The sequence below is a fragment of the Lissotriton vulgaris genome, chromosome 4_2, assembly GCF_964263255.1.
Source record: "Lissotriton vulgaris chromosome 4_2, aLisVul1.2, whole genome shotgun sequence".
In the NCBI taxonomy this organism is placed as follows: domain Eukaryota; kingdom Metazoa; phylum Chordata; class Amphibia; order Caudata; family Salamandridae; genus Lissotriton; species Lissotriton vulgaris.
Window position 1 is genome coordinate 4,341,309 of NC_141692.1, and position 26,501 is coordinate 4,367,809.

General features: G+C 43.5%; 1 protein-coding gene across 1 annotated transcript in view; it reads left to right on the forward strand.

The window, feature by feature from the left end:
* LOC147718104 (multidrug and toxin extrusion protein 2-like) overlaps nt 1–26,501 on the forward strand; it is a 615,385-nt gene that overhangs the window by 212,735 nt on the left and 376,149 nt on the right. Inside the window, exons 4-6 of the mRNA XM_086919188.1 lie at nt 15,414–15,562; nt 17,945–17,987; nt 24,861–24,905. Coding sequence (XP_086775314.1) covers nt 15,414–15,562; nt 17,945–17,987; nt 24,861–24,905 — 237 coding nt within the window. The remainder of the gene's footprint in view (nt 1–15,413; nt 15,563–17,944; nt 17,988–24,860; nt 24,906–26,501) is intronic.

Genomic DNA, 26,501 nt, shown 5'->3' on the forward strand with positions numbered 1-26,501 from the left:
ACAAGTGATGTACACTGTTACAATCTTATGTTATATATTTACACCTATTTACAACGTGATGTATTATGATATACAGATTGACCAGGTAATGCGCGCGACTTTGTAAGCAGCGCTTTTGCTAGACTGTGCTTTCTCAGGCTGTCATAACTTTGGCAAAATTGTAAAATTGAATTGTGCTCATTTTTAAATACCCCGGTTTACTATTTCATTTAAATTAATTTGCGTTATCCCCTGGTTTTAATTCCGCTTACTTGCACAATAATAGGTTGCTCACCGCGTTTTTGCGGGTCCTTTCCCCTCGCGTTTACCTTTGCCAGCGGCCATCTTGGGGGTAATTCGGCACGCACAGCGGCGCCATTTTGGTTAGCGTGCTAGTGGACAACATAGAGATCATAGAGATCTACTTAAGGCGGGCTGTCCTGAGAGACCAGCCTTGACCAGGTAATGCGCGCGACTTTGTAAGTAGCGCTTTTGCTAGACTGTGCTTTCTCAGGCTGTCATATTTTTGGCAAAATTGTAAAATTGAATTGTGCTCATTTTTAAAAACCCCGATTTACTATTTCATTTAAAATAATTTGCATTTTCCCCTGGTTTTAATTCCGCTTACTTGCACAATAATAGGTTGCTCACCGCGTTTTTGCAGGTCCTTTCCCCTCGCGTTTACCTTTGCCAGCGGCCATCTTGGGGGTAATTCGGCATGCACGGCGGCGCCATTTTGGTTAGCGTGCTAGTGGACAACATAGAGATCATAGAGATCTACTTAAGGCGGGCTGTCCAGGGAGACCAGCCTTGACCAGGTAATGCGCGCGACTTTGTAAGCAGCGCTTTTGCTAGACTGTGCTTTCTCAGGCTGTCATAACTTTGGCAAAATTGTAAAATTGAATTGTGCTCATTTTTAAATTCCCCGGTTTACTATTTCATTTAAATTAATTTGCATTTTCCCCTGGTTTTAATTCCGCTTACTTGCACAATAATAGGTTGCTCACCGCGTTTTTGCGGGTCCTTTCCCCTGGCGTTTACCTTTGCCAGCGGCCATCTTGGGGGTAATTTGGCACGCACGGCGGCGCCATTTTGGTTAGCGTGCTAGTGGACAACATAGAGATCATAGAGATCTACTTAAGGCAGTCATGCTAACGCGCAGCGTTCGCGCGCAGCGTGAGCACGCAGCGTAAGCACGCCGGAGTCACGCCAGAGTCCAGCCCGTCTGCGCCCGTCCGCGCACGGACGAGCCTAGGAGCCTGGACTCTTGGTCCGCGGCGCGTATATTCTTCTAGAGACTTATATCTTCTAGATACTAATAAGCAGACGCTAGATACCACCATCATGGCTAAGCTAAAGGATATGAATATCCTTTGATCTCTTAATGAGAAGACTAGGTCTCACCAGTCCTTTCTGAAGCTAGCCAGCTTGAATACGAGGTCGCTTCATAAGCATCACCTTGAAATGTTCACTCTTCTCCAGGAGGAGGATATTGATATTTTAACTCTGACTGAGACATGGCTGGATGAAAATTCGCTGCCGGATATTATAGCGGCCCTCCCCTCTGAATTTGATGCGGTTTGGCATAATCGTGCTAATAACTCTCGAGGTGGGGGGGTTGCCATCCTGTTTAACAAGTATCTTACAGTAGCTAAAATAGCAGCGGAAACAGTAGACCTAGCAGATCTACTTGGGATAAAAATCACTGTGAATAACTCATGTTTTGCGATCCTTACAGTCTACCACCCTCCTAATTCCACTCCAGTATTTAATGATTTATTTGCCCCCATTATATCTGACAATTGTAAAAGATACCAAAAAGTGGTGGTAACCGGGGATTTTAATATGCATTGGGATAAGGCCCATAAAGACCCGGCATCTCGACTTTTGGAAACTCTTATGTCCTCAATTGGCATGAAGCAGCTCGTAGAAGCTCCTACACATAACAAGGGGCACACTCTTGATCTCATTTGGACCTCGGACCCAAAGGTGGCCCTTATGGATATCCTACCCTGTATCTGGTCGGACCATTATTTGATTAACTGCGATATTCCCAGTCGCGGTATCTTGGTCAAACAACCTCCCAAAATGAAGAAAATTTGTCAATGGAGGAGAGTTGATTTACAAACTCTGACCGATACCCTCCCACAATATGTCCACCTCTGGCGCTTAGTGGAGACCTTGACCAGGACTATAGGAATCTAACCCGGAATTTGAGCCAGGCAATTGATCAGATAGCCCCTGAGAGGTTACAAAAAGCAAAGGGGCTAGGAAAAGGGGCACCATGGTTTACTCCGCCTTTGTGGGAACATAAAAAGGAGCTGCGTCATCTCGAGAGGAATTGGAGGAAAACTAAAGATGGAATAGATCGAGAACAGTATAAAATCTCACTAAACTTATATAAGAAGCTTATTCTGGTAGTAAAAGCAGAATACTATGAAACCTGTATAAATCAGGCAGAGAACGTCCAGAAAGAAACATTTAAAATCTTAACTGAGTTGAGCAAAAAAACAGAAAATATCGATACTATGATTGATTGTAATACCTTCCTACACTACTTCCTTGAGAAGGTGGAAATCATTCTTTCTGAGATCAAGAAAAACACTGTAAAGGGATTTGCTTCGCTACAGGATGCCCAAATCTCCTCGGATTGTTTCATCTCAAAGGTCCCAGAGATAGACTCTATAAGTCTCGAGCAACTTATGAGTACAATTAAGTCAGGTTCCTCGGCGGGCCCTTGTCCCCCTAGTGCCTTTCGATTGGCGCGTCCTATCTTAGAAGACTACATTATTTCTCTTCTCAATAGTTCAATGGGGACTGGTCACCTCCCATCTAGTCTCAAGGAGACACGTGTAAAGCCCCTGATAAAGAAACCTGGAGCCGATCCGGCTACTTTAAAGAACTATCGGCCGATATCCCAATTGCCTTTCTTGTCCAAAATTTTGGAACAACATGTGCTGAAGGCCCTTTCCTCTTTCCTGTAGTTACACAATCTTCTCCAGGAGCGGCAGGCAGGGTTTCGGGCACACCACAGCACCGAGTTGGTGATGCTCTCGGTGCTGGATGAACTTAGAGGCATGGCTGACAGTAAGAAATCGAGCGCCCTGATACTTTTAGACCTATCAGCGGCGTTTCATACTGTCAGCCATGACCTGCTTTTGGACAGGCTGGCTAATTTTGGGATAAGGGAGGTGGCCCATAAATGGCTTAAATCCTTTCTGACAGGAAGGACGCAGAGGATTCAGCAGGGAGATGATATTTCCGATGTGGGTATTTTGGAGTGCGGAGTCCCGCAGGGCTCCGCGTTATCCCCACTATTGTTCAATCTGTACCTACAACCGCTGATTGTCTCTCTAGTAAACATGGGTTGCCGAGTGTTTAATTACGCCGACGACACCCAGTTGTTATTTAGTATTGACAACTCAGTCTCGGCGCAGACTCAGGCTCAGAACATCCTTAGATTCACAGTTGGTTGGATGACCGCCAATCTGTTGAAAATAAACCCAGAGAAAACGGAGGTTCTCGTGGTGTCAACTGGTGCCTCACCCTGTGGTGATTTGTACTGGCCCCAGGAATTAGGTCCCACTCCGATACCAGTTGATAAAGTAAAAAGTCTTGGTATTAAGATTGACCTTGAACTATCAATGGCCACTCAGATTTCCTCCGTTGTAGGAACTTGTGTCGGTTTAATTAGGCAGCTGCGCAAGCTTGCTCCCCTCCTATCACAGTCCATGCTTTGTACTGTTGTCTCGGCTACAAATATTTCGAGACTGGACTATGGGAACGCCCTCTATTTAGGCCTTCCCAAAATTCTGACCAATAGATTGCAGGTGGTCTTGAATGATGTGGCGATATTAATTTTCAGGCTCCCCAGAAGAACCCATGCCTTTGCTACTTAAGCTCCACTGGCTTCCTATAGAACAGAGGACGAAGTTTAAAAGCTTATGTATAGCGCACAAGGCAATATATGGGCGGGCTCCTGCCTACATAAAGGAACGTTTGGAGGTTTACAACCCCAAGCGACGGCTTAGGTCCTCTGATGCCCAGCTGCTGGCTTGCCCCCATTTTAAGCTAGCAACCAAGGGAGGAAGATCTTTTTCGGTACAGGTTCCACAGCTGTGGAACAAGCTGCCTGACTCCCTTTGCAAAGAGGTAAACCTTTTACGTTTCAGGAAGTCGCTTAAAACACTCTTGTTTAGGGAAGGCCTAGGCTCCATTTAAATTGAAATAATATGATACTGGCCTCCTTTCAATTATGGAGTCGTTGCTGTTTCCTCGGTCTAGAGCGCCTTGAGACCTGCCGGTGAGTAGGCGATATAAAAACCGAAGTTAACAATAACAATAACAATATACACCTATTTACAATGTGCCCACCTAGGTATGTTCCATCCACCGCCATGGTGATAGCGAACTTGGTAGCTTCCTGTGAAGCTACTCTTAGAATGTTCATGTGAGGTGTTTATCATTTGCTGGAGAGCGGAGCAGTGAATAAAGGCAGTTATTTACCAGACGCCTCAGTTTCTACTTTTAACAGTGGCGAGGTTCTGTGCAAGGGGACAGATGTTCCTGCTCCTCCCCTTTTAATTGTACTCCGGCAGCTAGTAAAGTAAAAGGACTTCAAAGATGAGCAACGAAAGTCGCCAGGATAAAGCCATCTTGGGACATTACCTAAGCAGCTTATCTGGTGAGGTCTCGTCAAACTAAACGTAATGGAAATGCTTTATTAATGAACCTACAGTTTCAGCACCATCCGTCGTGATTAAGCGTGAGTGATTAGATCAAGTAATGGCATTTTATGACCATTTAAGCAGCCGAGCGTGAGGGTATGGTTGCGCTAATGTGCCTGCTGCTTAAGAATCAATTGTCATTCTCCGTGTGTAGCCAAGTGTGTTGAAGCGCCTACTCGTGAAAGTCTTTTGTGTAAGGCATTTTTCCCTTGAAAATGAACATTGCTGGTGATTAATTGCTGCGTAACCGGAGCTTGGGACGCAGCAACGCCGTGAGGGTGCTTGACGAAGTAAACCTTTCTGTTTCCACAGGAGGTATTTCTAAATGACTTTTCCGGCAATTGACAGATTAGCAAATCGGAGCTTGTCATGAGAGGAACGCATTTACTCTCCAAAATGAACTGTGCCGGTATTTGAAGGTTGTGTAAACCGGAGCTTTTCTGGAAGAGTCTGCTGATTGGAAAACACAGGTGGTGTGCGTGAAGAGGGAGGCTATTCTTTCACCACGGAAGCATATTTAATTGAAATAATTTGAGTTTGTCAGGAAAGGGATGGTAAAGGTTAAAGTGGCACACTTTTGTCATGTAAAAAAAACGTCTGGCGCTGATAATCTTTCCCCTCCGTGTCAGAAGCGGTGGGAAGTGCCGTTCTGAGTGGAAATGATTTGTGCCGGTGTGAAGGGAGGCTCGTGCTGGGGGCGCCTGCAGCAGTATCGTTCATCTCCTTAACGGGCGCATAACTCTGCCACGTGAAATTGACTTTGCCTTATCTTTTGTCGTGTGGAAAGCTGAGCGCGAAAGGAGGCTCATGGCGAGAGTGTCTGAGAGCCTCATTTTGCTTCGTCGAAGGCGCCGACGCTCTGTACACGAGCGGTTCAATTCTAGTCAGGAGCTGTTCCTCAGCTGAAGTGTGTGCGATAGCGCGTTTCGGGCGCTAGAGGGCGTTGTGCTTTTATCATCATTCGCCTAGTGATCTGACTACAAGTTCCCGGTGTGCAAGCAACCTGAAATTTAGCGCTTTTGTTAAACTGCCAAAACCAGCATATTGGTGACAGCTGTGCTAATGCTTAAATCGCTGACAGGCACAGCCATTCATTAAATAGCCTGTCTTAGGAGCACAAGTAAAGGGAGGCTTAGCACCTCACTTCTGTGGGTGTCATATTGAACGAAATATCGAATTTCTTCACGGTGACACACACACCTAATGAATCTTAACACAAACATCGGAGATACGCACTCCAGTGTGTGTCATATTTTGGGAAAATTGAAACTGCCCACGGTGACATACACACCTTTTCTAACGGACAACTACATTTAAAGACAGTGTCTGTCAACGACTGCTTTAAATGGTATAAAGTTGTTTAAAAAGTTCAGTAAGCAAGTTGTGTGAGAGTTACAGTTAAATTTGTACTTATTCTAGGCCAATTAGCACAAGGTATAATATAAGTAAGAGTGAGTGAAGCATTATAAATATATAATTCATAGGTCATTGTGCTAAGGTATTAAGTTTGCCTTCTTACTGTGTTTAAGTGATCTTTAACTTAGAGTAACGCAGTCAGTCAGATTTACATTAAAAGTCTATATACCGTCACCTTAGTCTGTAGGAAACTGGTTTAAAGTGCAGTAGGCAGATTAAGGAAGTAGGTGCAGTTGAAGTGTTGTTTTGCCTGCGTACAATTACATTGAGCTTTACTATGTGAAAAGCTGTGTTAAATTACATTAAACTAGTTAAGGGAGTATATTTGCAGTTTAAAATTGCTTTGCCTAAATCATATTGTAAAAAAAAACCATAAGATAAATTTGAAAAAACATTGAATGTATTAATGTACCATTTACATGTTGATAAGTGTGGTCTAAGTAAGGCAAACTTTGGAGATACGCACTCCAGTGTGTGTCATAATTTGGGGGAAATGTGAATCTGCCGACGGAGAATCACACTCTACTTCCTGCAAATAATTACATAAAAGACAGAATAACTGTCAGTGAGCCTTAGATTGTAAAAGCTGATTTAAATTATGGTAAGCTAGTTGAGGGAGCATATTTACAGTAAAAGTTTGCTTTGCCTAGGTCAGGTTGCATAAAGCATAATACAAATTTAAAAGCATTAATGTATTAATGTTGGTAAGTGTGGTTTAATATAACTTTGATCATAATTTCTAGGAATTCACAGGTTCCTCAGGAAAACTCTTACACAGAGAATATTGTATCAGTTATTAGTTAAAGTATTATTTAGCACAAAGTAGTATACAACTTGTATAAGCGTTGTGAGTATTAGTGTACCATTACCGGTTAAGGGGTGTGGTTTAATAATTTTTACATCAGTTTTCCAAGGAATTCTCAGGTCATCGGAATACCCTCTGTCACAGAACCTTACTCAATCTATTCTGTCAGATCATCATGGCAGCCGCAAGTATGACACAACCTGCATCATTCTTGAATGAATGTGGGGAACCCAGTATGCCTTGGGAAGAATGGGAAAACGTTTTTGAGTCATATCTGGTGGCAATTGGTGGAGAAAAATTCAGTGAGTTTAGGAAGCAACATATTTTATTGCACAACTTGGGTCTAACAGGCAGAAAGGTGTTTGAATCACTCCCAGAACCGAAAGATGAAGATGATGATGAGGAAGTTTACTACATCGCATTGATAAAACTAAGAACTCATTTTGGTGATAAAATTAACATAGTGTTAGAGGCACAAATTCTTTAGCCGCATACATACTAAGGGGTCTCAGCAAATTGTGTGACTTCAAGGACTTAAATGACTTAATTAGAGACCAGCTGGTACGTTGTACAAACAACAAAGAAATACAAAAGAAGCTTTTGCATAAACAACCAGACCTGCAGGAGGCAATTAAAATTGCTAAGTCCATTGAACATACTGACGTGTGTATAAAAGAAATGAACAACACAGAGAACAAAGTAGCGGAAATAAGTAACACAGAGGAAGAAAATGAAGTATGCAAAATTAAGGGTGATACCTACAAACCACAAAACAAGAAGGATTTTGGACGAAGCCAAACAAGTGATTCAGAAGGTTCAAAGTTAAAATGCTACCGCTGTGGTAGCAGCAACCACTTGGCAAATGACCCCAATTGTCAGGCAAAGTCGGCGTGGTGCAGGAAATGTAAAAAGAAAGGGCACCTGGCAAGTTTGTGTGGTTGCTTCCCAGAGAGATCGCAGAGCAATAAAGGAGAAGACAAGGCCAAAGTGAAGGAAATATTTCTACAAGTCAAGGAAGTGGGGGAGGAGAAACAAGAATATACAGAATGTGAAGTCAACATTGATGGAAGGAAGATTAAAATGTTTGCAGACTCTTGCTCTCCATACACCCTAGTGAACTACTCTGATTTCATAGCCATAATGGGCCAGGAACAAAAGAATTTAACAAAAGCAGACATAACTCTTAGCGGATATAACAAAGATCCTATTCCAATGAAGGGAATGCTCAAATCTATAATCGCCTTCAAGGACCGCATCACAGTAGGCAAAGTTTACATTGTGGAAAAGGGATCTAACTTACTAGGGTGGCGTCCCCAGAAGGAATAGAGAATTATATTGGACCCCAATCATCCGGAGCTAGTACTATGCCCCAACCCGGAAAACGACTATGAATATGTCGTTAAAGAATTCAAGGAAGTTTTCTAGGAAAAGCTAGGGCTGCTTAAAGTCTACCAACATAAATTCAAGTTGAGGCTGTAATAGATGCCCTTGCATCGACCAATAAAGTAGAACTAAAGTTTTTAGGCCTGGCAGAGTACATGGCAAAATAACACGCAAGACACCTGTTGGCATAAAGACTTTATTGTTTACAAATTAACTTCCTCCGGGAGATATGTTATGTGAAACTGTATGGAGGGAAGTAAATATGTCAATGGTTATAGGGGGGAAGATGTGTTACAATCTTATGTTATATTCACACCTATTTACAACGTGATGTATTATTATATACACCTATTTACATCGTGCCCATCTTGCACCAAGATATGTTAAACTGTATTGAGGGTAGGTATCAATTGCAATGGTTAAAGAGGGGAAGATGTGTTACAATCTTATGTTATATATTTACACCTATTTACAACGTGATGTATTATGATATACACCTATTTACAACGTGCCCACCTTGGTATGTTCCATCCACCTCCATGGTGATAGCGAACTTGGTAGCTTCCTGTGAAGCTACTCTTAGAATGTTCATGTGAGGTGTTTATCATTTGCTGGAGAGCGGAGCAGTGCATAAAGGCAGTTATTTACCAGACGCCTCAGTTTTCTACTTTTAACATACACCAATCATTGAGGGTAATATACAAATACAGATTGAAATCCCACCGCTGCCACCAATGTTAGAAATGGGGGTCTCTAGTTAGACCATGAGAACTTTGGGACCGTTTTTCCATGCCCCCTTGCCTCCTCTCTTCCCGGAAGGCACCTCGGCCAGTCTTTCAGGCTCCAGGTCCTCTTGAATGCTCTTACCAGCTTCCATTGACCGAGTCGTCACTCATGCCCACTCAGGCAGTCCCAATATCTCCAAATGAGCCCTCCGCTCCACCTTCACAAAAGGGGAGCTCTCCAAATAGTTTCCTAGCAGACAGTCAACAGGCATGGCTGGCCTCACAGCTACTCTCAAGGTACTGGAGACACTCCCACTTAAAGGGAACCTGTGCCACTTTGCAGAGGCACTCTGTGTTGTCAGCGGCATCTACGTGGTAGAATGTGTTGGGGACCACCTGCTCTTCAGACACCAGCCAACAACTGACAGCTGTCACACTGGCTCTGGTGTCTTTTAGAGCTTCCACACTATGGCCATTGATGTCACCCAATGCCTGTACGTTTTAGAGTTATCAGGCAGATTGGTCCTTGGGACCATCTCACGGTCTCCTGAAGAGACCAGGGACATCTCTGAAGGACCCTAACCACCTTGGGCACGGACTCCTTCCCCAAGGCTACACTAGCCAGTTCCCAGGGCTTGGGACATTTAGGAGCCCCCTGGAAGTGGTCTACCTGACCACAGCTAAAACAGGTCTTGGGACCCTTCAGCACAGGCATACCTGGCGGGACCCATGGTTTTTTGGAACTCTTTTTGTTTACCCTTGGCCCCACCACTCTTCTCCTGGGGACCCAGCCCACTATTGGCAGAGTCTCCCACAAGACCTTGGTGGACCCTGGTACTGACCCAGCGATCCGCCTCCACACCAAGCTTCCTGGGATCAGTTAGCTAACTATCAATCAAGTGCTGGCATAGCTCTGGAAAACAGCTACTGGACAAGTGCTCCCATGCAACCAAATCATAGAGCCTGTGCAAGTCAGTTACCTTGCTATCATTCATTCACAGATTAATTCTAATTTTCATACTACCTTTCCTACCTTCACTACCTTTCCCTACAGCCAGACACCAACAGCCCAGCTCCTTTAGTACATATTTTAAATGTGGTAAGGGCAGTTTATAGAAGATTTGATAGTCTACTTGTTAATTTCAGACTAGTTAAAAGCAGAGAGTAGCATTCATGGTGCACCTTAGCAAGGTGGATAAAGACCGTCATTTTCTCTGCCTATCAGGATTGTGGCAGGGAGATTCCTAGGGTAGTGTGAGTGCATTCTACTGGAGGAATAGCAGCATTACGGGCAGAGAGGGCTGGAATTTCTATTAGAGATTACTGTAAGGCTGGCACGTTGCCCTCCGCTTTGAACTTTAATTTACATTATTGGCTGCATATTGTTTAGGATTCTGAGCTGGCTTTAGGATCACAGCTTACTTTATGATGTATGTCCGTTTCATGTTTTTTCTGAAATTAGAGAACCTGTGTTTTTTTTGTTTCTTTCTGTGTTCTTTTTGAAGATTTTTTAAAAAAAAAAATCGAGAGTAGGGTAGAGGAATGTAAGACGGAGGGAATGACAATAAATGGTTTCCAAATCTATACAGTGTAAAGGCAGCAAACCTTGAAAAGTAAGGAAAGGACAAGGATGCAACAAGAGTAGTTAATTCTTGGATTATTTACTGGTAATCTTTATTACTCTGATTCTTCCTTACTTGTCCCATTACGTATGCCCCCTCCCCACTTTACTTCCTTTACCAGCCTTCTTTCAGGGCTTGATATAAACAGGTATAAGTTGGGAGGGGAAGGGAATTCATGGGAGGGTTCCCTGTGCAATTATTGGAAAGAGAAAACAGCTTGGGAGTGGTACACAGAATACAGTAAATAGGAACATTACTTGGAAAGTAAATAATAGTATGAGCAAGAAAGGATTGGAGTATGAAGATTTGCTGTTAGTGATCTGAACTTTCACTTCTATGAGACACATAAATAAAACTCCATATTCGTTCAATAAAAGCAAATCTAAAAGAAAAGTATTTTTTATTTTGTATAGCTGCGTGAATGCAACGAAATAAGCAGTATAAATATTCATGTATATTTGTATGTATGTATGTATTAATCTTGTATTTTTATAGTGCCAACTTTGCGTGGGAGCTATATAGCAGTGTATGTATATTCCATTGGGTTTGTACTCCTTCACATTACACAGTTACATTGCATTTCACAGATTGAAAAAACACACTTATATTAGCAGAGCCATTTGAAACAATCAGTAACATTGAGCCCCAATCATCTCACCACAAATGTAATTCATGCTGGGTGCCTGCAATGTTTCTATGTAAGAATTGCATGTTGGGACAACTCTGGAAGAATAACAAAAAACGTGTTTTCATCAATTTTCTGTACATAATCATATTTTACTGTTTTGTGCACACAATTGCAAACATCTAACAGTGCTAATGCAAACCATGAGCATGGAAGGTTTGCATAAAACGCTCAGGCATTAGTGCGGAAACATGCATAACTGTGTTTTGCATCCATTTTAGCCCGATAGATTAATCCTAAATAATCAAGAAAGTGAATTGTCTAATCACGTGTGCCAACCAACCAATTTGTTCAGGCATATTACTCACTAGAGCACTTATTCTTTATTTTTTGTGTTTTATTTTTATGTTCTTTTTTTTACATTTACCCTGTTTCACTAAAGATGTTCAACCAACCCACCAAATAGGTACATTTGTAGTATGGCACAGAGAGAGATCTGGAGAAGGATGTTTCAAGGTTTTAGACTAAAAAAAAATAGTAGATTGGATTAATGTATTGAAACTCATTTCCATGAAACCGTTTGTCCCCCAAAAATTGTGGCCTTCATGCATTTTTTTATGGTTATCGCTGCCATCTTTTGACACACAATTGATGGACAAAATGCAGAACAAATCAAAACATTCACCCGAGTCAAGAGATCTGGGTTAATTCCATCATTCATTTACTCACCATGCCACCCCAGTTTAGACCTGGCCGCATGCAAATCGGTCTTGACCCTGTGCCTCATGGGAACAGTCCAGCCCGAACTGCTAAGTCAGGTACTCCCTGGACTGGAAACCAGTTCGTAGGACCGGCCCTGGAGCCCCACCCCCCTCAGCCAGGACAGCCCGAATCCAGTGGCACAGTGAGCCTGGAACCCAGGCCAGCACTCTGTCCATCACCTGTTTGCTGTAACACTTTTTGCCCTAAGTGGGATGGGTATGCCCAGACGTGGTTCCCATGCCCACTGCGCCACTGGACCCAAGCCGGCACGGCCAAAGTAGGGCGACAAACCCCGAAACCGGTCCCAGGACGCCCTTTTTTAAAATATTAACATTTGCGCTAAGTCACAGCCGATTATAATCACGTGTAGCTTGTGTCTCATCAGTTCTAATGTTATCCATACCAGTGCGACATAGAACTTTACATACATGCATATTCGTTCCTCCATAGTAACCGGAACCATTGACTAAAATCGCCCCCTGTGGAGCAACCATTGTGTTTGTCATTCACTCAGGTCCAGATCTGATTCCTCTGGAGGTGGGGCGCAGAAGTTACCTCGGTATGTGTTCCATTTCCCCCACACTCTCATCCATTTTCGTGGACACCCTCTATGAATGAATACTGCTTTCTCTGCTATAATTGCGCTTTCTAAGTCATGACACCACTGTTGGTGAGAAGGGACCATCTGTGCTTGAGCAATATTCCTTTTAGCTAGCGTATCACCCATGGTCGTCCAGCTCTGCTCCGCATGTTTGTGGTCTGTTGGCTCCCACTCATTGAGTAGGCATCTCCTCGATTCCGGGGAGACATTGAAGCCACTCACTCAAGTGATCCTAGCCATGAGTGCCATGCAGTACGATGTGATGCGGGGACAATCCCATAGTGTATGATAAAAGAAGCCCGCTAACCCGCACCCCTGAAGACAAAGCAGTGAATCAGCACTCCCTATTTTGTAAAGTGTAGTCCTGGTGTAGTACGTTCTGTGCAATATTTTAAGTTGCATGAGCTTTAGTCTGGATGGGATTGCCACCTCCCGTGGTGACGCCAGTGCCTCCTGCGAGTCCTGCTCACCCATCTCACCCTCCTCGGCTTGCCACTCTCTTTGAGATTGTGAGTGGGATCTTTTTGGTTATTAACCAATTTGCGATATGTTAAAGAAATTGCCTTTTTGGTGAGATAGTCTGTTAATAATCAATCCTTGAGTGACGAAGACTCGGGGAGGTCAGTTCCGGAAGGTATGGCCTTTGTTAGTGCGTGTTTTATTTGAATGCATCTGTAGTGCTCCATCCCTACCATTTGGTATGTTGCTTGCAGCTGTGCAAAAGTGACTACTCCCCCCTTTTTCCACAGGTCCCCAACCATGGGTATGCCTATTTGACTTTCACACATTTTGATAGAAATATACAATCCATCCTGCAACCCAGGGTACTAAGAAAGTCATAATGTCGGATTTTTAAAAAAATGTATTGGAAAAATAATGGATAATTTAGATGTGCTAATTGAGTACAAAGTAATCTTGCATTGACTTCTGTTCATGTTTGGAGAAACAAATATGCACTTTAATTTTATGTGGTCGAGCCTTCTCCGCATGCATGCTCCACATTCATGCATATTTGTGTGCTTTTTACATTTCAGAAAATCAAATAAATAGAAGCCTAGACCATGGTCTCTTTAATATTAAATTGATGTAATTTTGTCTAACTGTGCAGGAAGACATTTTTGGGATGTTCCTGTCTTTGCACCTTTCGAGGTCCTCTACTCAAGCTTTTCTTAGAGTTCATTCATTAGTTTAACTGTGGGGCATATTCACAAGGAGTCAACTCCAATTTATCTCCACCTTAAAGCAGCAAAAGTGGAGATAGATTTAACACCCCATTCACAAGCTGGTACAAACTGCAAACAACACCACTATTCCTGCAATAACTGCCCCATAATTTATCTCCATGGTGGACACCACCAACTAGCACTAATGAGATCTAGAGTAGGCGTTCCCGTGCAAAAACACACAAGAAAACCACAACACCACATTCACAATGAACTGCCAGATCTGGGAAGAGAAGCAAAAACAGGGGATAATTCGCAGTAGCACCAGGGTTTTTGCACCTGCTTTTTACACCAGGGATTTTACACCTAAGCAGGAGGACTACCCACAGCATGAAAGGGAGCCTTTCCATCTATCACTTGCAGGTGCTCGCTGGCAGGGTCTTTCAATAGAGCGGGGGTACAGAGGTCGGGCAAAAGTGCCTCTGTTGACGCAGCAGTCTTTCAGGCTGCATGTCAAATGTAAAATGAACCAGACAATGTCTCTTGCATTTGTTATTCACTTGACATCCTAACCCTCACATCCTAATATTTGTAGGGCCATGTCTGCAATGCGATATCACCTGGGTTGAGAAAGGGGAGTTATCTGGCGCAGATGTGCTGATCCACAGCTATCGCTGCTAACGCAGAAATAACTATCACCATTATGATGTGGTTGTCGCCTGTTTCCTTCCCTGTTAGCTGTAATTATCGCCATGTGAATACCCCGCTATCACGGCGATAATAATCAGGGTTAGGCAGTGCTAACTTTTCTGCAGATAAATTACTATGGCGATAGTTATCGCGCGTTCTTGTGAATATGCCCTGTGCTTTCTATTTCTATACTTTAAATGGCTGTGAGGTGTGAGAAGCAGCTTCCTCTGCCTCTCGTTTACTTGATGCGAGGGAGGGATGCAGTTGCCGGGGACGCGGATCGATGGTGTCGAGATACATTGCTAGTGCAACACTGTCAGACTATTAGTAGTAATTAAATGTGTCTGACTTTTCTGTTTAAAACCTTGTACAAGATTAGGTCTGTGCGATTTGTGCCAGAGTTTCATTGGTTTTTCAAATTGAGCAGAATCTATGTCAGCCTGTTTACTTGCTTATATTTGTTTCTGGCCATTGGCTAGATTCAGTTAAGAACCCATGTACGCCCTTTCACAGATTAGGATTTTAATTGAGTGAATTCATTAATTAATGAGTATCCATGTTTTGCCTTTTGTAAGGGTCTTAATTTTGAAAATACCTCTGAGATTTAACCTGGAACCTTGCCGTGCCGAAGTTTGTTTTATTAGCTTGGACTAAGTCTTATAAAGACTCAGATAAGCCTATGCAGCGATCCTCCTAATTATTTTAATTAGATCAACGACAACAGCACATACAATAATTCTAACATCCCCTGAAAAAAACCCAGATAATTCTAATAAGTGAAAGTTTGCTTATTGAAGAAATCCACTTTATAGTTATTTGCAATGGAAACATCTCTGGCGAGTTGTCCTTTGAGCCTGGAACAGGGGCTGCATAAGATCCAGTACATACTGACTAATAGTGTGTTTACCTTTTCAGACATTTGGTGGTAAAAACTTGAAGCAAGTTGGAGTCATCCTGCAGAAGTCCCTGCTCATGTTAGTTCTCATGTGTTTCCCCTGCTGGGCTATCTTCCTCAACACAGAGAAACTTCTGCTGTTAAATAGGCAAGATGCCAAAGTGTCAAGGTAAGAATTTTTATTTTGCATTAATTGTATACTATACCCTACCCCGCACGGTGAAGCCGGTCATGTGTCAGCATACTTGATAGGACGTTGACTCAAAACATGCTTACGAAGAGAATGCAGCCTAATGGGATTTGGGTTTTCAAAGTGGCACTTATGAAACTAGGAGCGTTCAACTTGCATAAGGTTATCCTCAATTATTTATCTAAGTTATTTTCTTAATTGAATTGGTATAAATGACTTAAGTCTTCAGTTGCACTGCACCTTTCCAATGCATATTTTCGTGACTGCTTATAGATCAGATTAGATGCTGAGTGAAACTTCTTTCTAATGCAATAAGCATGAATCAATGTCCCCGCCTCATTTAACCGGGGGTTCTGGTCTGTGTCCTTGCAGCTGAACTTCCAGCTGCTTTTTGAATAGATACAGATCAGCCACAGTGATTCTCCAGTCTTTGTGCCTCCATGTGTGAAGCGGCATCTGGATGGAACCTAAGCCACACCCTGGTCCATGCACTCCCTCCCCAGTTTAGTGTTTCTTTCTTCTGTAGCCTTCTGTTCTTCTCCTTCCTGAGGGCAGATGCATCCATTCCTTGTGTTTGCTGTAACACTTTTCTCCCTAAGTGGGATGGGTATGCGCAGACGTGGGTCACTTGCTCACTGTGCCACTAGATTCAAGCAAGCCCGGCTGAAGAAGGGTGACATACCCTGAAACTGTCCCTGGATGCTTGCATCTGGTCCAGAAAGGACCTGGCCCGGCAGTTTGGTCTGCACTGTTCCCATGGGGCACAGGGTCAAGACTGATTTACATATGGCTGGGTCTGAACTGAGGTGGTGCAGTGGGCAAAAGAACAATGGATTTAACCCAGATCTTTTGACTGGGGATGAATGTTTGCATTGTCATCATTCCATCATGTGTTTGCTGTAACTCCTTTTAGTGAGTCATCCCACTGAACTCTGCTGCCGCTCTCCTTTCTTATTTTGTTTCGCTGTCATGTCCGCGCCTTGTCTTTGAGCAGACCAGCCCATCTTTCTCTCTACCTGTGTAGCCTTGATTCAGCCTGCACAATTTCGTGTTTTCCATATGGACCTGCGGCAAAATAGACCATGTCGGCCGGGACAGTGCGTCTGTTGCAGACCCGGTTCAAGCTTTGTTTCACCCGGACCATCTGGCATCAGACTCCACACACAGCTGATCCAGGGCATCTGGAAGACACTGGGAGAGTCCTCTGAAGTTTCTGAGATTTCAGACCCACGTGGTGTAAGCATGAAACATTGTAATAGAGAAGATGAAGGTAAGTGTCCACAGCAGAAATAGAAGTCGCCTCTGAATCCAGATGTGCATAGGATTGCAGATTCAGTGACTGAGTTTAAGGGGGGATCAGTCCTTCAAAGCTGAGTCAAGAACATCTGTGATGTCTGTTGGAGGAATGGTACTAAGGTGCAGATAGTGACTGAGGTGCAGGCATTGTAGATGGTGCACAGGCATGTTACGTATGGTGAGACTATTTCATCTCAAGGTGCTGGCATCAGCTGTGCAGCTGTAAAAGAGTCACGGGGAGACAGACAGAGCATAGCCTCACCTGTCCACCAACCTCTGGCCATCTCATACCCCCTCCTCCTGGCACACTATCAACCTCCCAGAGCACACACAGCATTACCCTCAACCCCCCTCTCAAAAACAGAATAATGCCTGTTATCCTTCCACCCAGCCACCCTGGCCAGCTGCTTCATTTACCACATGTCCAGTTGAAAAAAACTACATTCCGGTGACCTGCTGCCCAGGCGAGGATGGGGAAACAGAGGAGAAACACTTTGGGGCATATTAGCAAGAACCTCGGTAAAATTATCGCCATTTTAGCGTCAGGAAACTGCCGCTAAAACGGCGATAACAGGCTTGCTAATATGCGTTATAGAATTCCAATAGAAGCCCAGGTTAGATGTCCTGCACATCTAACCTGGGCTTCCATTGGAATTCTATAACGCATATTCGCAAGCCCATTTTTGCCGTTTTAGCAGCAGGAAAATGCAGCTAAAATGGCGATACTTTTAACAAGGTTCTTGCTAATATGCCCCTCTGGTGTCAGATTTCTATTGCAATCACAAATAGGCCCTGTGCCCGCTGTATTTTTAACACCATAAATAAAAAGGAGTTCCAGAAATTAGATACGTTTGGTCTAACCAGTCGAACTGTGACCTATTTTTCAATGTCTGGAAAACATCAATAAAGAGACATTGCATAATGTTCCCCTTTGTGGCTCTTGAAACACAGGAATTCATTTCAGAGCTGAAGAGAATTCTGCATTATGCTTCCAGAAATATGAGCTCTCCCAAAATGTTCTCTTTTGATATACGTTGGTTCATGGTGTTTTATTTTCTATTACAGGTTAGCAGGTGACTATGTTCTAATCTCTATTCCTGTCCTGCTGGTAAGTTTGTCTTAAAAACGATGCTTGCTGTTTATTGATATATTAGAGTTCAATTAGACTTGGGTGAAATAAGTACTAGAAAGTATGCTCATTATCGAATTTGCCACTTTATGTTATCCTGTAACTTTTTATAGAAAATTTTACTTGAAACCCATCTTTTTAAAATATAACACGTGTAATATACAAAAAGCAATGCAACTGATGTTCAATATAGAGACCCCAGATGTATGTTTCCATGTGGCCACTTATATTTTAAAATGTATTTCTGTAAGAAAGTCAATTATTATATGAACTCATTCAATAATGCTTTATCATTTCTAAGTACTTGAAATTTGGGCTGTTGAACGTATTGTGTATTTTTGGTATGATGCTATTGACACCTTGCACTTTATCATGCTAATTTGCACATATATTAATATTGTATAATCGCTGCTATCGTTTCTCTGAGCACTGAAAATAGGCCATAGCACTTGCACTTTATTATGAAGTAGCTTAGCTTAGACACTCTAAGTATTTGATTCTGTGCTGCTAAATGTACATTGCACTTTAGTAACGACGGAATTAATAATTGCACTTTATTTGGCTACTTTGCACTACCATTAATATCAGATGAATGCCGCTATATTGTATTGCACGTAGAAATAATTCTATAATCATTTGTGCTTTACCTCTGATAAAATTTTGTAAATATTTTAGCAGAAATGTATTTTAAAAATCTGATATATATGTATGTTGTTTGTTACTATGTCTGTTGCTATATGGTTGTATTTTTACATACCGAATAAAGCATTTTTGAATTGAATTGAATCTAATTATTCAACTGAGGTGGCATGGTGTGAACGATATCAGTGGGTTGGGTTGCAGCCGGAGCTGTTAATGGTGGCTGAGATTAATTTAAGCATTCCATCCATCACTTTTTTGTAGACTGTCGAGTCCAAGGTAGACTCAAGTAGATCCCGGTTTGCCTGTGTTCCGGTTTAGGGAGGACCCTGCCTGGCAGTTCGGGCTGGACTGTTCCTATTGAAGCAGGGTCAAGACTGAATTACAACTGGGTCGGTCCAAACTGCCGTGGCATGGAGTGCAAAATAAGGGTGGACTGGGATGTGGACCCAATAATTACCTGTGGCTGAGATTAAAATTCCACCATCACTTTTTTGCAAACTTCAGTCATCTCATTGAAGCTACCCAGAATGCAGGGGAAAAAATATTTTGAAGTATGTTTCATACCCACTTCAAGATTTGTGGGATCTCACCCACCCACAACCTTTTGACTTGAGGTTAAAGACGTCATTTGTCACTGTCGAATTGGGGACATGACCTAGTGGGAAAAAGGAGTGGACAGGACTCTCCTAAACTCAGCTCTACACCGGGACCGATAGCAACCACTTCTACCATCAAGGGAATATAGACTTTGTGACTGAATATTTGCTGCCTGAGGCATGCGTGTCCCTCAACAAAGGGAGGTGGAGCCAGAAAACAGGAGGCCGCCAGGGAGATGAAGAACTGCCATCTTTCACACTGAGAGCCTGAAAGAGAGTTTGGTGTGAGGAAGATCTTAAGGGGCAAATTTACTAGCCCCTTGCACCTCTTTTACGCCGCCGTTGCGTCACTTTTATGACGCAGCTGCAGCGCAAAACTAGCGCCATGCTGCGGGGTATTTACAATGTGACGCATCTGGGGGATGCGTCACGTTGTAAAGCCCTGCGCCAGAAGTAGGTGTTCCTGTGCGGGGGGGGGGGGGAACGCCTCCTAAAAGTGGATGAATGAAATGTCCAAGATTTCACTCAGTCACTTTTGAGCCCAAAACCTTGCTCCTGCTTGAAGCAGGCATAAGGATTGCCGCAGCATTGTACAGATAGGGCACTCCAGCAATGCGCCGCCTTTACGGCACAGATGTGCCATACGTCTGTCCATTTTTGCCCCATGGTGCACCGCATTGTAAATGCAGCACATCCATAGTGGCTGAGCCGTGACGCACAATAACTGACGCATCCCTGCTGATATGCAGGGATTCACTAGTTATTGTATATCTGCCCCGTAATGTCTGGGTGGTGATTGCACTTGAGAAAAAGTCAACCACTTTCCAGGCCACTACACATTTCCCAGCGGTGCATATTGAGTGCACCGCTGGGTGGCAGCTTTAGGGCGCCAAGCCTGGTATCAGTGGTACTCCAGCTGCACCAATTGCTTCTTTCCGATGCTCCCGTCAAGCATGGCTGGGGATCTGAAAGTGGCGTTAGTGGTCAGGCCTACATCATGACAGATATTCAGAAAGGATCCTTCAATCATTCTGGGTCTGGCTTCTTCAAATTGCATTAGCAACACTTATTCTGGTGTCCTCCAGAGATTCACGTATAATTCAAATGCACCTTGCCCTTTAAGGAAATCCCAATAATGTTTTCAGTGGATCTATGTGAATATGGTGATAGCACAACACACTATATTAATGGGGCCAGATTTCAGGCTGTTGTACAGGTGGGAGACTTGGAGAGGAATGGGATGCTCACTATCAGAAGCAAGAGTCGTTCTGGGACTGGCAGAGGCTGAATAACCAACCAAAGGTACCTGAATGCGAGACTTATGAATCACAAAAGAGGGTCTTGAAAGAGCAAAGAAAGATGCACTGCATCACCTGAAGATGATGAGCGGTCACAAAGAGTTGGGTGAACGAGGCACAGAATAGGACAACCAAGTCCCTCAACTCATTATGGAGCTAACACATCTGGGTTCTGATTCACAAAGGCAAATGACACTTTGAAGGAATTTACACTTTTAAGTATGTTTACAACTTATGGCTATTCAGAAAATGCAAGTGTAAGTTGTTACTAAAAAAACTGAAGTAAAGAAAATAATGAAGGCAGAGAAATAAAATAAAACCCAATAGGAAATAATGTTAAATTAACGTAACAATACTTTTTTTGTGAACACATAATTACATTGATTTTAAATACTTTTATACATCGTTTCGATTAATTATTAATGCATTTTAAAAATATATGTGTCTTACACAAATTGCATATGCTGAATATAAACTCGAAATCCCCCAATCTCCAACACCCCGTAAAAAACATAATCATTGTTATAGGGCTTCTTAGATGCTTTCCAACTGTGAGTAGACATCCCACTCTGCTTCAAATCAGTAGCAATGGGGGTGTGTGAATATCGTGTAAAGGAAGGTGCCGTCTCAAGGGACAAAAAAGAAAGATATTTTTTTTATTAAAGCTAGGAAGAGCCTCATGAAAGCAGCCATCAAAAGTGTGTTGGGTATTGTTGCCAACTGGCTCATGTTATTATTCTTGCCAATTTCCATTTCAAACAGGAGAACCTACCTTCAGTCACAAAGTCTATATTCCCTTGATGGTAGAAGTGGTTGCTATTGGTCTCGGGTGTAGAGCTCAGTTTAGGAGAGTCCTGTTCACTCCTTTTTCCCACTAGGTTTTGTCCCCAATTCACCAGTGACAAAATAGGAGAACCTACCTTCAGTGACAAAGTCTATATTCCCTTGATGGTAGAAGTGGTTGCTATTGGTCCCGGTGTAGAGCTGAGTTTAGGAGAGTCCTGTTCACTCCTTTTTCCCACTAGGTTTTGTCCCCAATTCACCAGTGACAAAATAGGAGAACCTACCTTCAGTGACAAAGTCTATATTCCCTTGATGGTAGAAGTGGTTGCTATTGGTCCCGGGTGTAGAGCTGAGTTTAGGAGAGTCCTGTTCACTCCTTTTTCCCACTCGGTTATGTCCCCAATTCACCAGTGACAAAATAGGAGAACCTACCTGGCCTGAATGTGCCTATGACAGGTAAATGTAGAGTAATGGCTCCAGCTGGATTTCAACACTATCATAGTACTTCAATGGACTTCCTACAAGAAGAGAGTGTATCTCTTACTCTCTAAGCTACACACCACAAATGGCCCCTAAATCCACTTTGTAATGTACAACCCCCGGGCTCATGATTAAACAGAAGAATTAGCATTCACAAAAATGTCTGGAAACCATGATTTTAAAGGCTTAACTTCACAGAAAAAAAACATTAAATATAAAGCATTGTCTGTTCGTAAGATGCTCCGTGAGTATAATTGAGAGGCGTCTGCATAGTCCTCCTTATGGGCTTTATACATTGGAACCTGCTACTAAAGCACTCCTTATTGTTTTAATTTCTCATGATGATTAGTTTTTCTTACAAAATTCTTGGAGCAGCATTCCTAAAAATATCATTCCGCTGCAGTGTTACATTTGGACAGTCATTTAACTTCTGTCTTCATAAAGCCACTTATAGTAACCATAAGGAGATGGACACGAGCATTGTTCGCAATGGCTGACCTAGGAACCCAATGCGGAGACATTGTGGGGCATATTATCTAGGGCTTTATCTCCGCTTTTTTGTCTTTAAAAGCCAAAGAAGCGGAGATAAAAATATTGCTCTATCAACAACAGATTGCTTATTGGAGAGATGTCGCTTAGCGATATTTCTCCTATTATTTTGCTCTGGAATGCGCACTTTCCATCTCATTAGAGATGCAAAGGGAAGCGTAGTGGAAAAGGGTGCTAACATGCGATTTTGCAGGTTAGCACCCTTTTCCACTACGCGTCCCTTTTCCCCTACAACATGCTCCTTCCAAAAATGGATTTGTTATGAGGTCACAATGACATTTTAAAAGGCGTTAAAAGCTTATTGGCTCCTATATTGGGATTTATAAGTAAGGAAAAGCAATTTTGAGGTTGTAAATTCGGAATAAGAGGGTTTGCAGGTCACAAAATGCTTAGTACATCTGGCTGAAATCTTTGCTTTGTAAAGAATGACACTGCCTGGACAAACTATTTGTTGTGAGTGATACTTGAGCTGCCTCAACTAGATGTTCATCCTTCAAGAGTATTCTTGTTTGTTTGACTCCACTTCTCACTGAAAGTCAAAACCTAAGGAGAAGTACTTTTCTCTTTCCATGGGTCTGTGGTTTCTGTGACTCCAAGGACAGCTGCCATCCCTGGGACAACGGAGAAATAGTTGCCCTCATCCTACTTGACCTTTCCGCAGCCTTCGACACAGTCTATCATAGCACCCTCATACAACGCCTCAGCAACGTCGGAATACAAGGAAAAGCATTGGACTGGATCATCTCATTCCTCGCCGGAAGAACCCAGAGAGTCCGCCTCCCCCTTTTAGATCAGAGGCCACCGAAGTCATCTGCGGCGTACCACAAGGATCATCACTCAGTCCCACCCTCTTCAACGTATACATGAGTCCCTTGCATCCATCGCGCGCCAACACAACCTCAACATCATCTCCTATGCAGACGACACCCAGCTGATCCTCTCCCTCACCAAAGACCCAAACACCACCAAAACCAACTTACACGAAGGAATGAAAGATGTAGCCGAGTGGATGAAGAACAGCCGTTTAAAACTAAATTCGGACAAAATGGAAGTCCTCATCTTAGGCTCATCCCATTCTGCTTGGGACGACTCATGGTGGCCACCGGCCCTGGGAACCGCACCCATACCAACGGACCACGCACGTAACCTCTGCTTCATCCTGGACTCCTCCCTCTCGATGACCAGACATGTCAACGCCGTCTCATCATCATGCTTCAACATCCTACGCATGCTCAAAAAAATCTTCCGTTGGATCCCCACAGAAACAAGAAAAACGGTCACCCACGCACTGGTCACAAGCCGACTGGATTACGGAAACACCCTTTACGCCGGAACCACAGCCAAACTACAGAAAAAACTCCAACGCATCCAAAACGCCTCAGCCAGACTCATACTATACATCCCCCGCCAAGCTCACATTTCCGGTCACCTGAAAGACCTCCACTGGCTCCCCGTCAACAAGAGAATAACGTTCCGTCTCCTCACCCACGCACACAAAGCCCTCTACGACCTAGGACCCGAATGCCTCAACCTGCGCTTGTCCTTTTACACCCCCACCCGCCAACTACGATCGTCCAATAAAGCCCTCGCCGCAATTCCGCACATCCATAGATCCACCATGGGGGGAAGATCCTTCTCCTACTTAGGGGCCAAAACCCGCAATTCTCTCCCCACCCACCTCCGCCTTACACAGAACCACCTCTCCTTCAGAAAGCAACTAAAAACTTGGATATTCGATAAGAAAGTACCCCCCCTCCCTCAAGCGCCTTGAGACCCTCTGGGTGAGTAGTGCGCTATACAAATTTTGAAATGAACTTGAACTTGAACTCAAACATATCGAAAATCAGATTCATTCTAACCAGTTTGATTTTGATAATAATATTCTGCAGCCAACAAATACATATGAACCCCTCAATTAGAGCCAACAATAGTTTCATTTTAATTATTGTCCAACTTAGATCCCGCCTAATCCTGTCTGTTATTGGTTAGTTGCAACAAATCTAGGACACCTCTTAAGCATGTTTGACTTGCATGGCAGAAGGGGTATGGTTTCTGCTATGTTTTGAAAAGGATTCCTTTTTTTGGATAATGAAAATCTGTGAGGTTTTCCCATACTCATACATAAACACTTCAGTGCAACGCATTGGCATCAACGCCTCTGATTATCACCCGGTGCACTATATTACCATGCATATTTTCCAAAGTACCAATATGTTTTGGATGCATCTCAAGGTTGGTGCTTTCTCTGTTCGTAAATGCAGTTCCTCAGATTAAATGGTCATTGCCATTCTGTTTGCAAATTAACCTTTAGGTATTATTAATGACATCATATTAAAGAGCTGAGGGATAAAGTTGTGCTTATTAAATACTTTTTTCCTAGACAAAATGAAAATCCAAGTATTAAAACATGTATAAGCCTGTGACTTTGTGGCCCTTCAGTTTGAGTACGAATATTGTAAACTCAGTTACATGTCCTAATTATGTTTTTTTCTTCTTCGTGGCAGGAGGCCTTTGTTTATCATCTGCAAGCGAGCTTTTTACAAAATCAGGTACTATTTTCATGTATCTCTTTTCCTTTACGAGTTTCAGACAATCTTTCCTGAACTCTTGCCACTTTTCCAGAAGAAGAATTGTGTTTTCATTCTAAGACTGGTTGCTGACAGAATAGTCCCAACTAAAACAGAGTGGCCTACGCCTCTTGTAACACGTATCTTCCACCCCACCTTGGTGTTCTCCTTGCTCTACCTTGCATCCAATGCCTCTTGCCTATAATAAGGGATCCAGATCTGAAGTTTGTACAAGAGCTGCAGATGGCGGTTATGTTAGAGGTTCCCACCCTATTAGACATGGGTAGATGTTAAAACCTTTTTCTGAGTTTTTTATTTTTATTTATTTTTATTTTCTTATGAGCTCAGCCACTAGTCGATCGATGCTTGTGTAAACACCACTATAGTGGAGTTCAATACAAGAATCATCAATTAGTTGAGATAATCTTGAAATACATATTTTTGGATCTTTAGAGTTCACAAACCCTCACTGAAATGTCAATGCCTTAATCCACAAGTTGCCTCAAACCAGTGATTTCCAGTAGAGAACTCAAGGAGCTGCGAGTGAGGTGCGTTGGAGCTCTGGAGACTTGGAGCCTCGGAGAGCTGCGTTGAAGCTCAGGAGCCTTGGAGCCTCAGAAAGCTGCGTTGGAGCTTCAGAGCCTTGGAGCCTCAGAGACCTGTGTTGGAGCTTCGGAGCCTTGGAGCCTCAGAGACCTGTGTTGGAGCTTTGGAGCCTTGAAGCTCAGAGACCTGCGTTGGAGCTTTGGAGCCTTGGAGCCTCAGAAAGCTGCGTTAGAGCTTCAGAGCCTTGGAGCCTCAGAGAGATGCGTTGGAGCTTCGGAGCCTTGGAGCCTCATCGAGCTGCATTGGAGCTTAGGAGCCTTGGAGCCTCAGGGAGCCTCAGAGAGCTGCGCTGGAGCTTCAGAGCCTTGGAGCCTTAGATAGCTGTGTTGGAGCTTCGGAGCCTCAGAGAGCTGCGTTGGAGCTTTGGAGCCTCAGAGAGCTGCGTTGGGGCTTCGGAGCCTTGGAGCCTCAGAGAGCTGCGTTGGAATTCGGAGCCTTGGAGCCTCAGAGAGCTGCGTTGGAGCTTCAGGGCCTTGGAGCCTCAGAAAGCTGCGTTGGAGCCTGGGAGCTTCAGAGAGCTACGTTGGAGCTTCGGAGCCTTGAAGCTCAGAGAGCTGCGTTGGAGCTTCTGAGCCTTGGAGCCTCAGAGAGCTGAGTTGGAGCTTCGGAGCATTGGAGCCTCAGAGAGCTGCGTTAAAGCTTCGGAGTCTTGGAGCCTCAGAGAGCTGCATTGGAGCTTTGGAGCCTTGGAGCCTCAGAGAGCTGCGTTCGAGCTCTGAAGCCTTGGAGCCTCAGAGAGCTGCGTTGGAGCTTCGGAGCCTTGGAGCCTCAGAGAGCTGTGTTGGAACTTTGGAGTCTTGAAGCTCAGAGAGCTGCGTTGGAGCTTTGGATCCTTGGATCCTCAGAGAGCTGCGTTGGAGCTTCGGAGCCTTGAAGCCTCAGAGAGCTGCATTGGAGTTTCGGAGCCTTGGAGCCTCAGAGAGCTGCCTTGGAGCTTCAGAGACTTGGAGCCTCAGAGACCTGCCTTGGAGC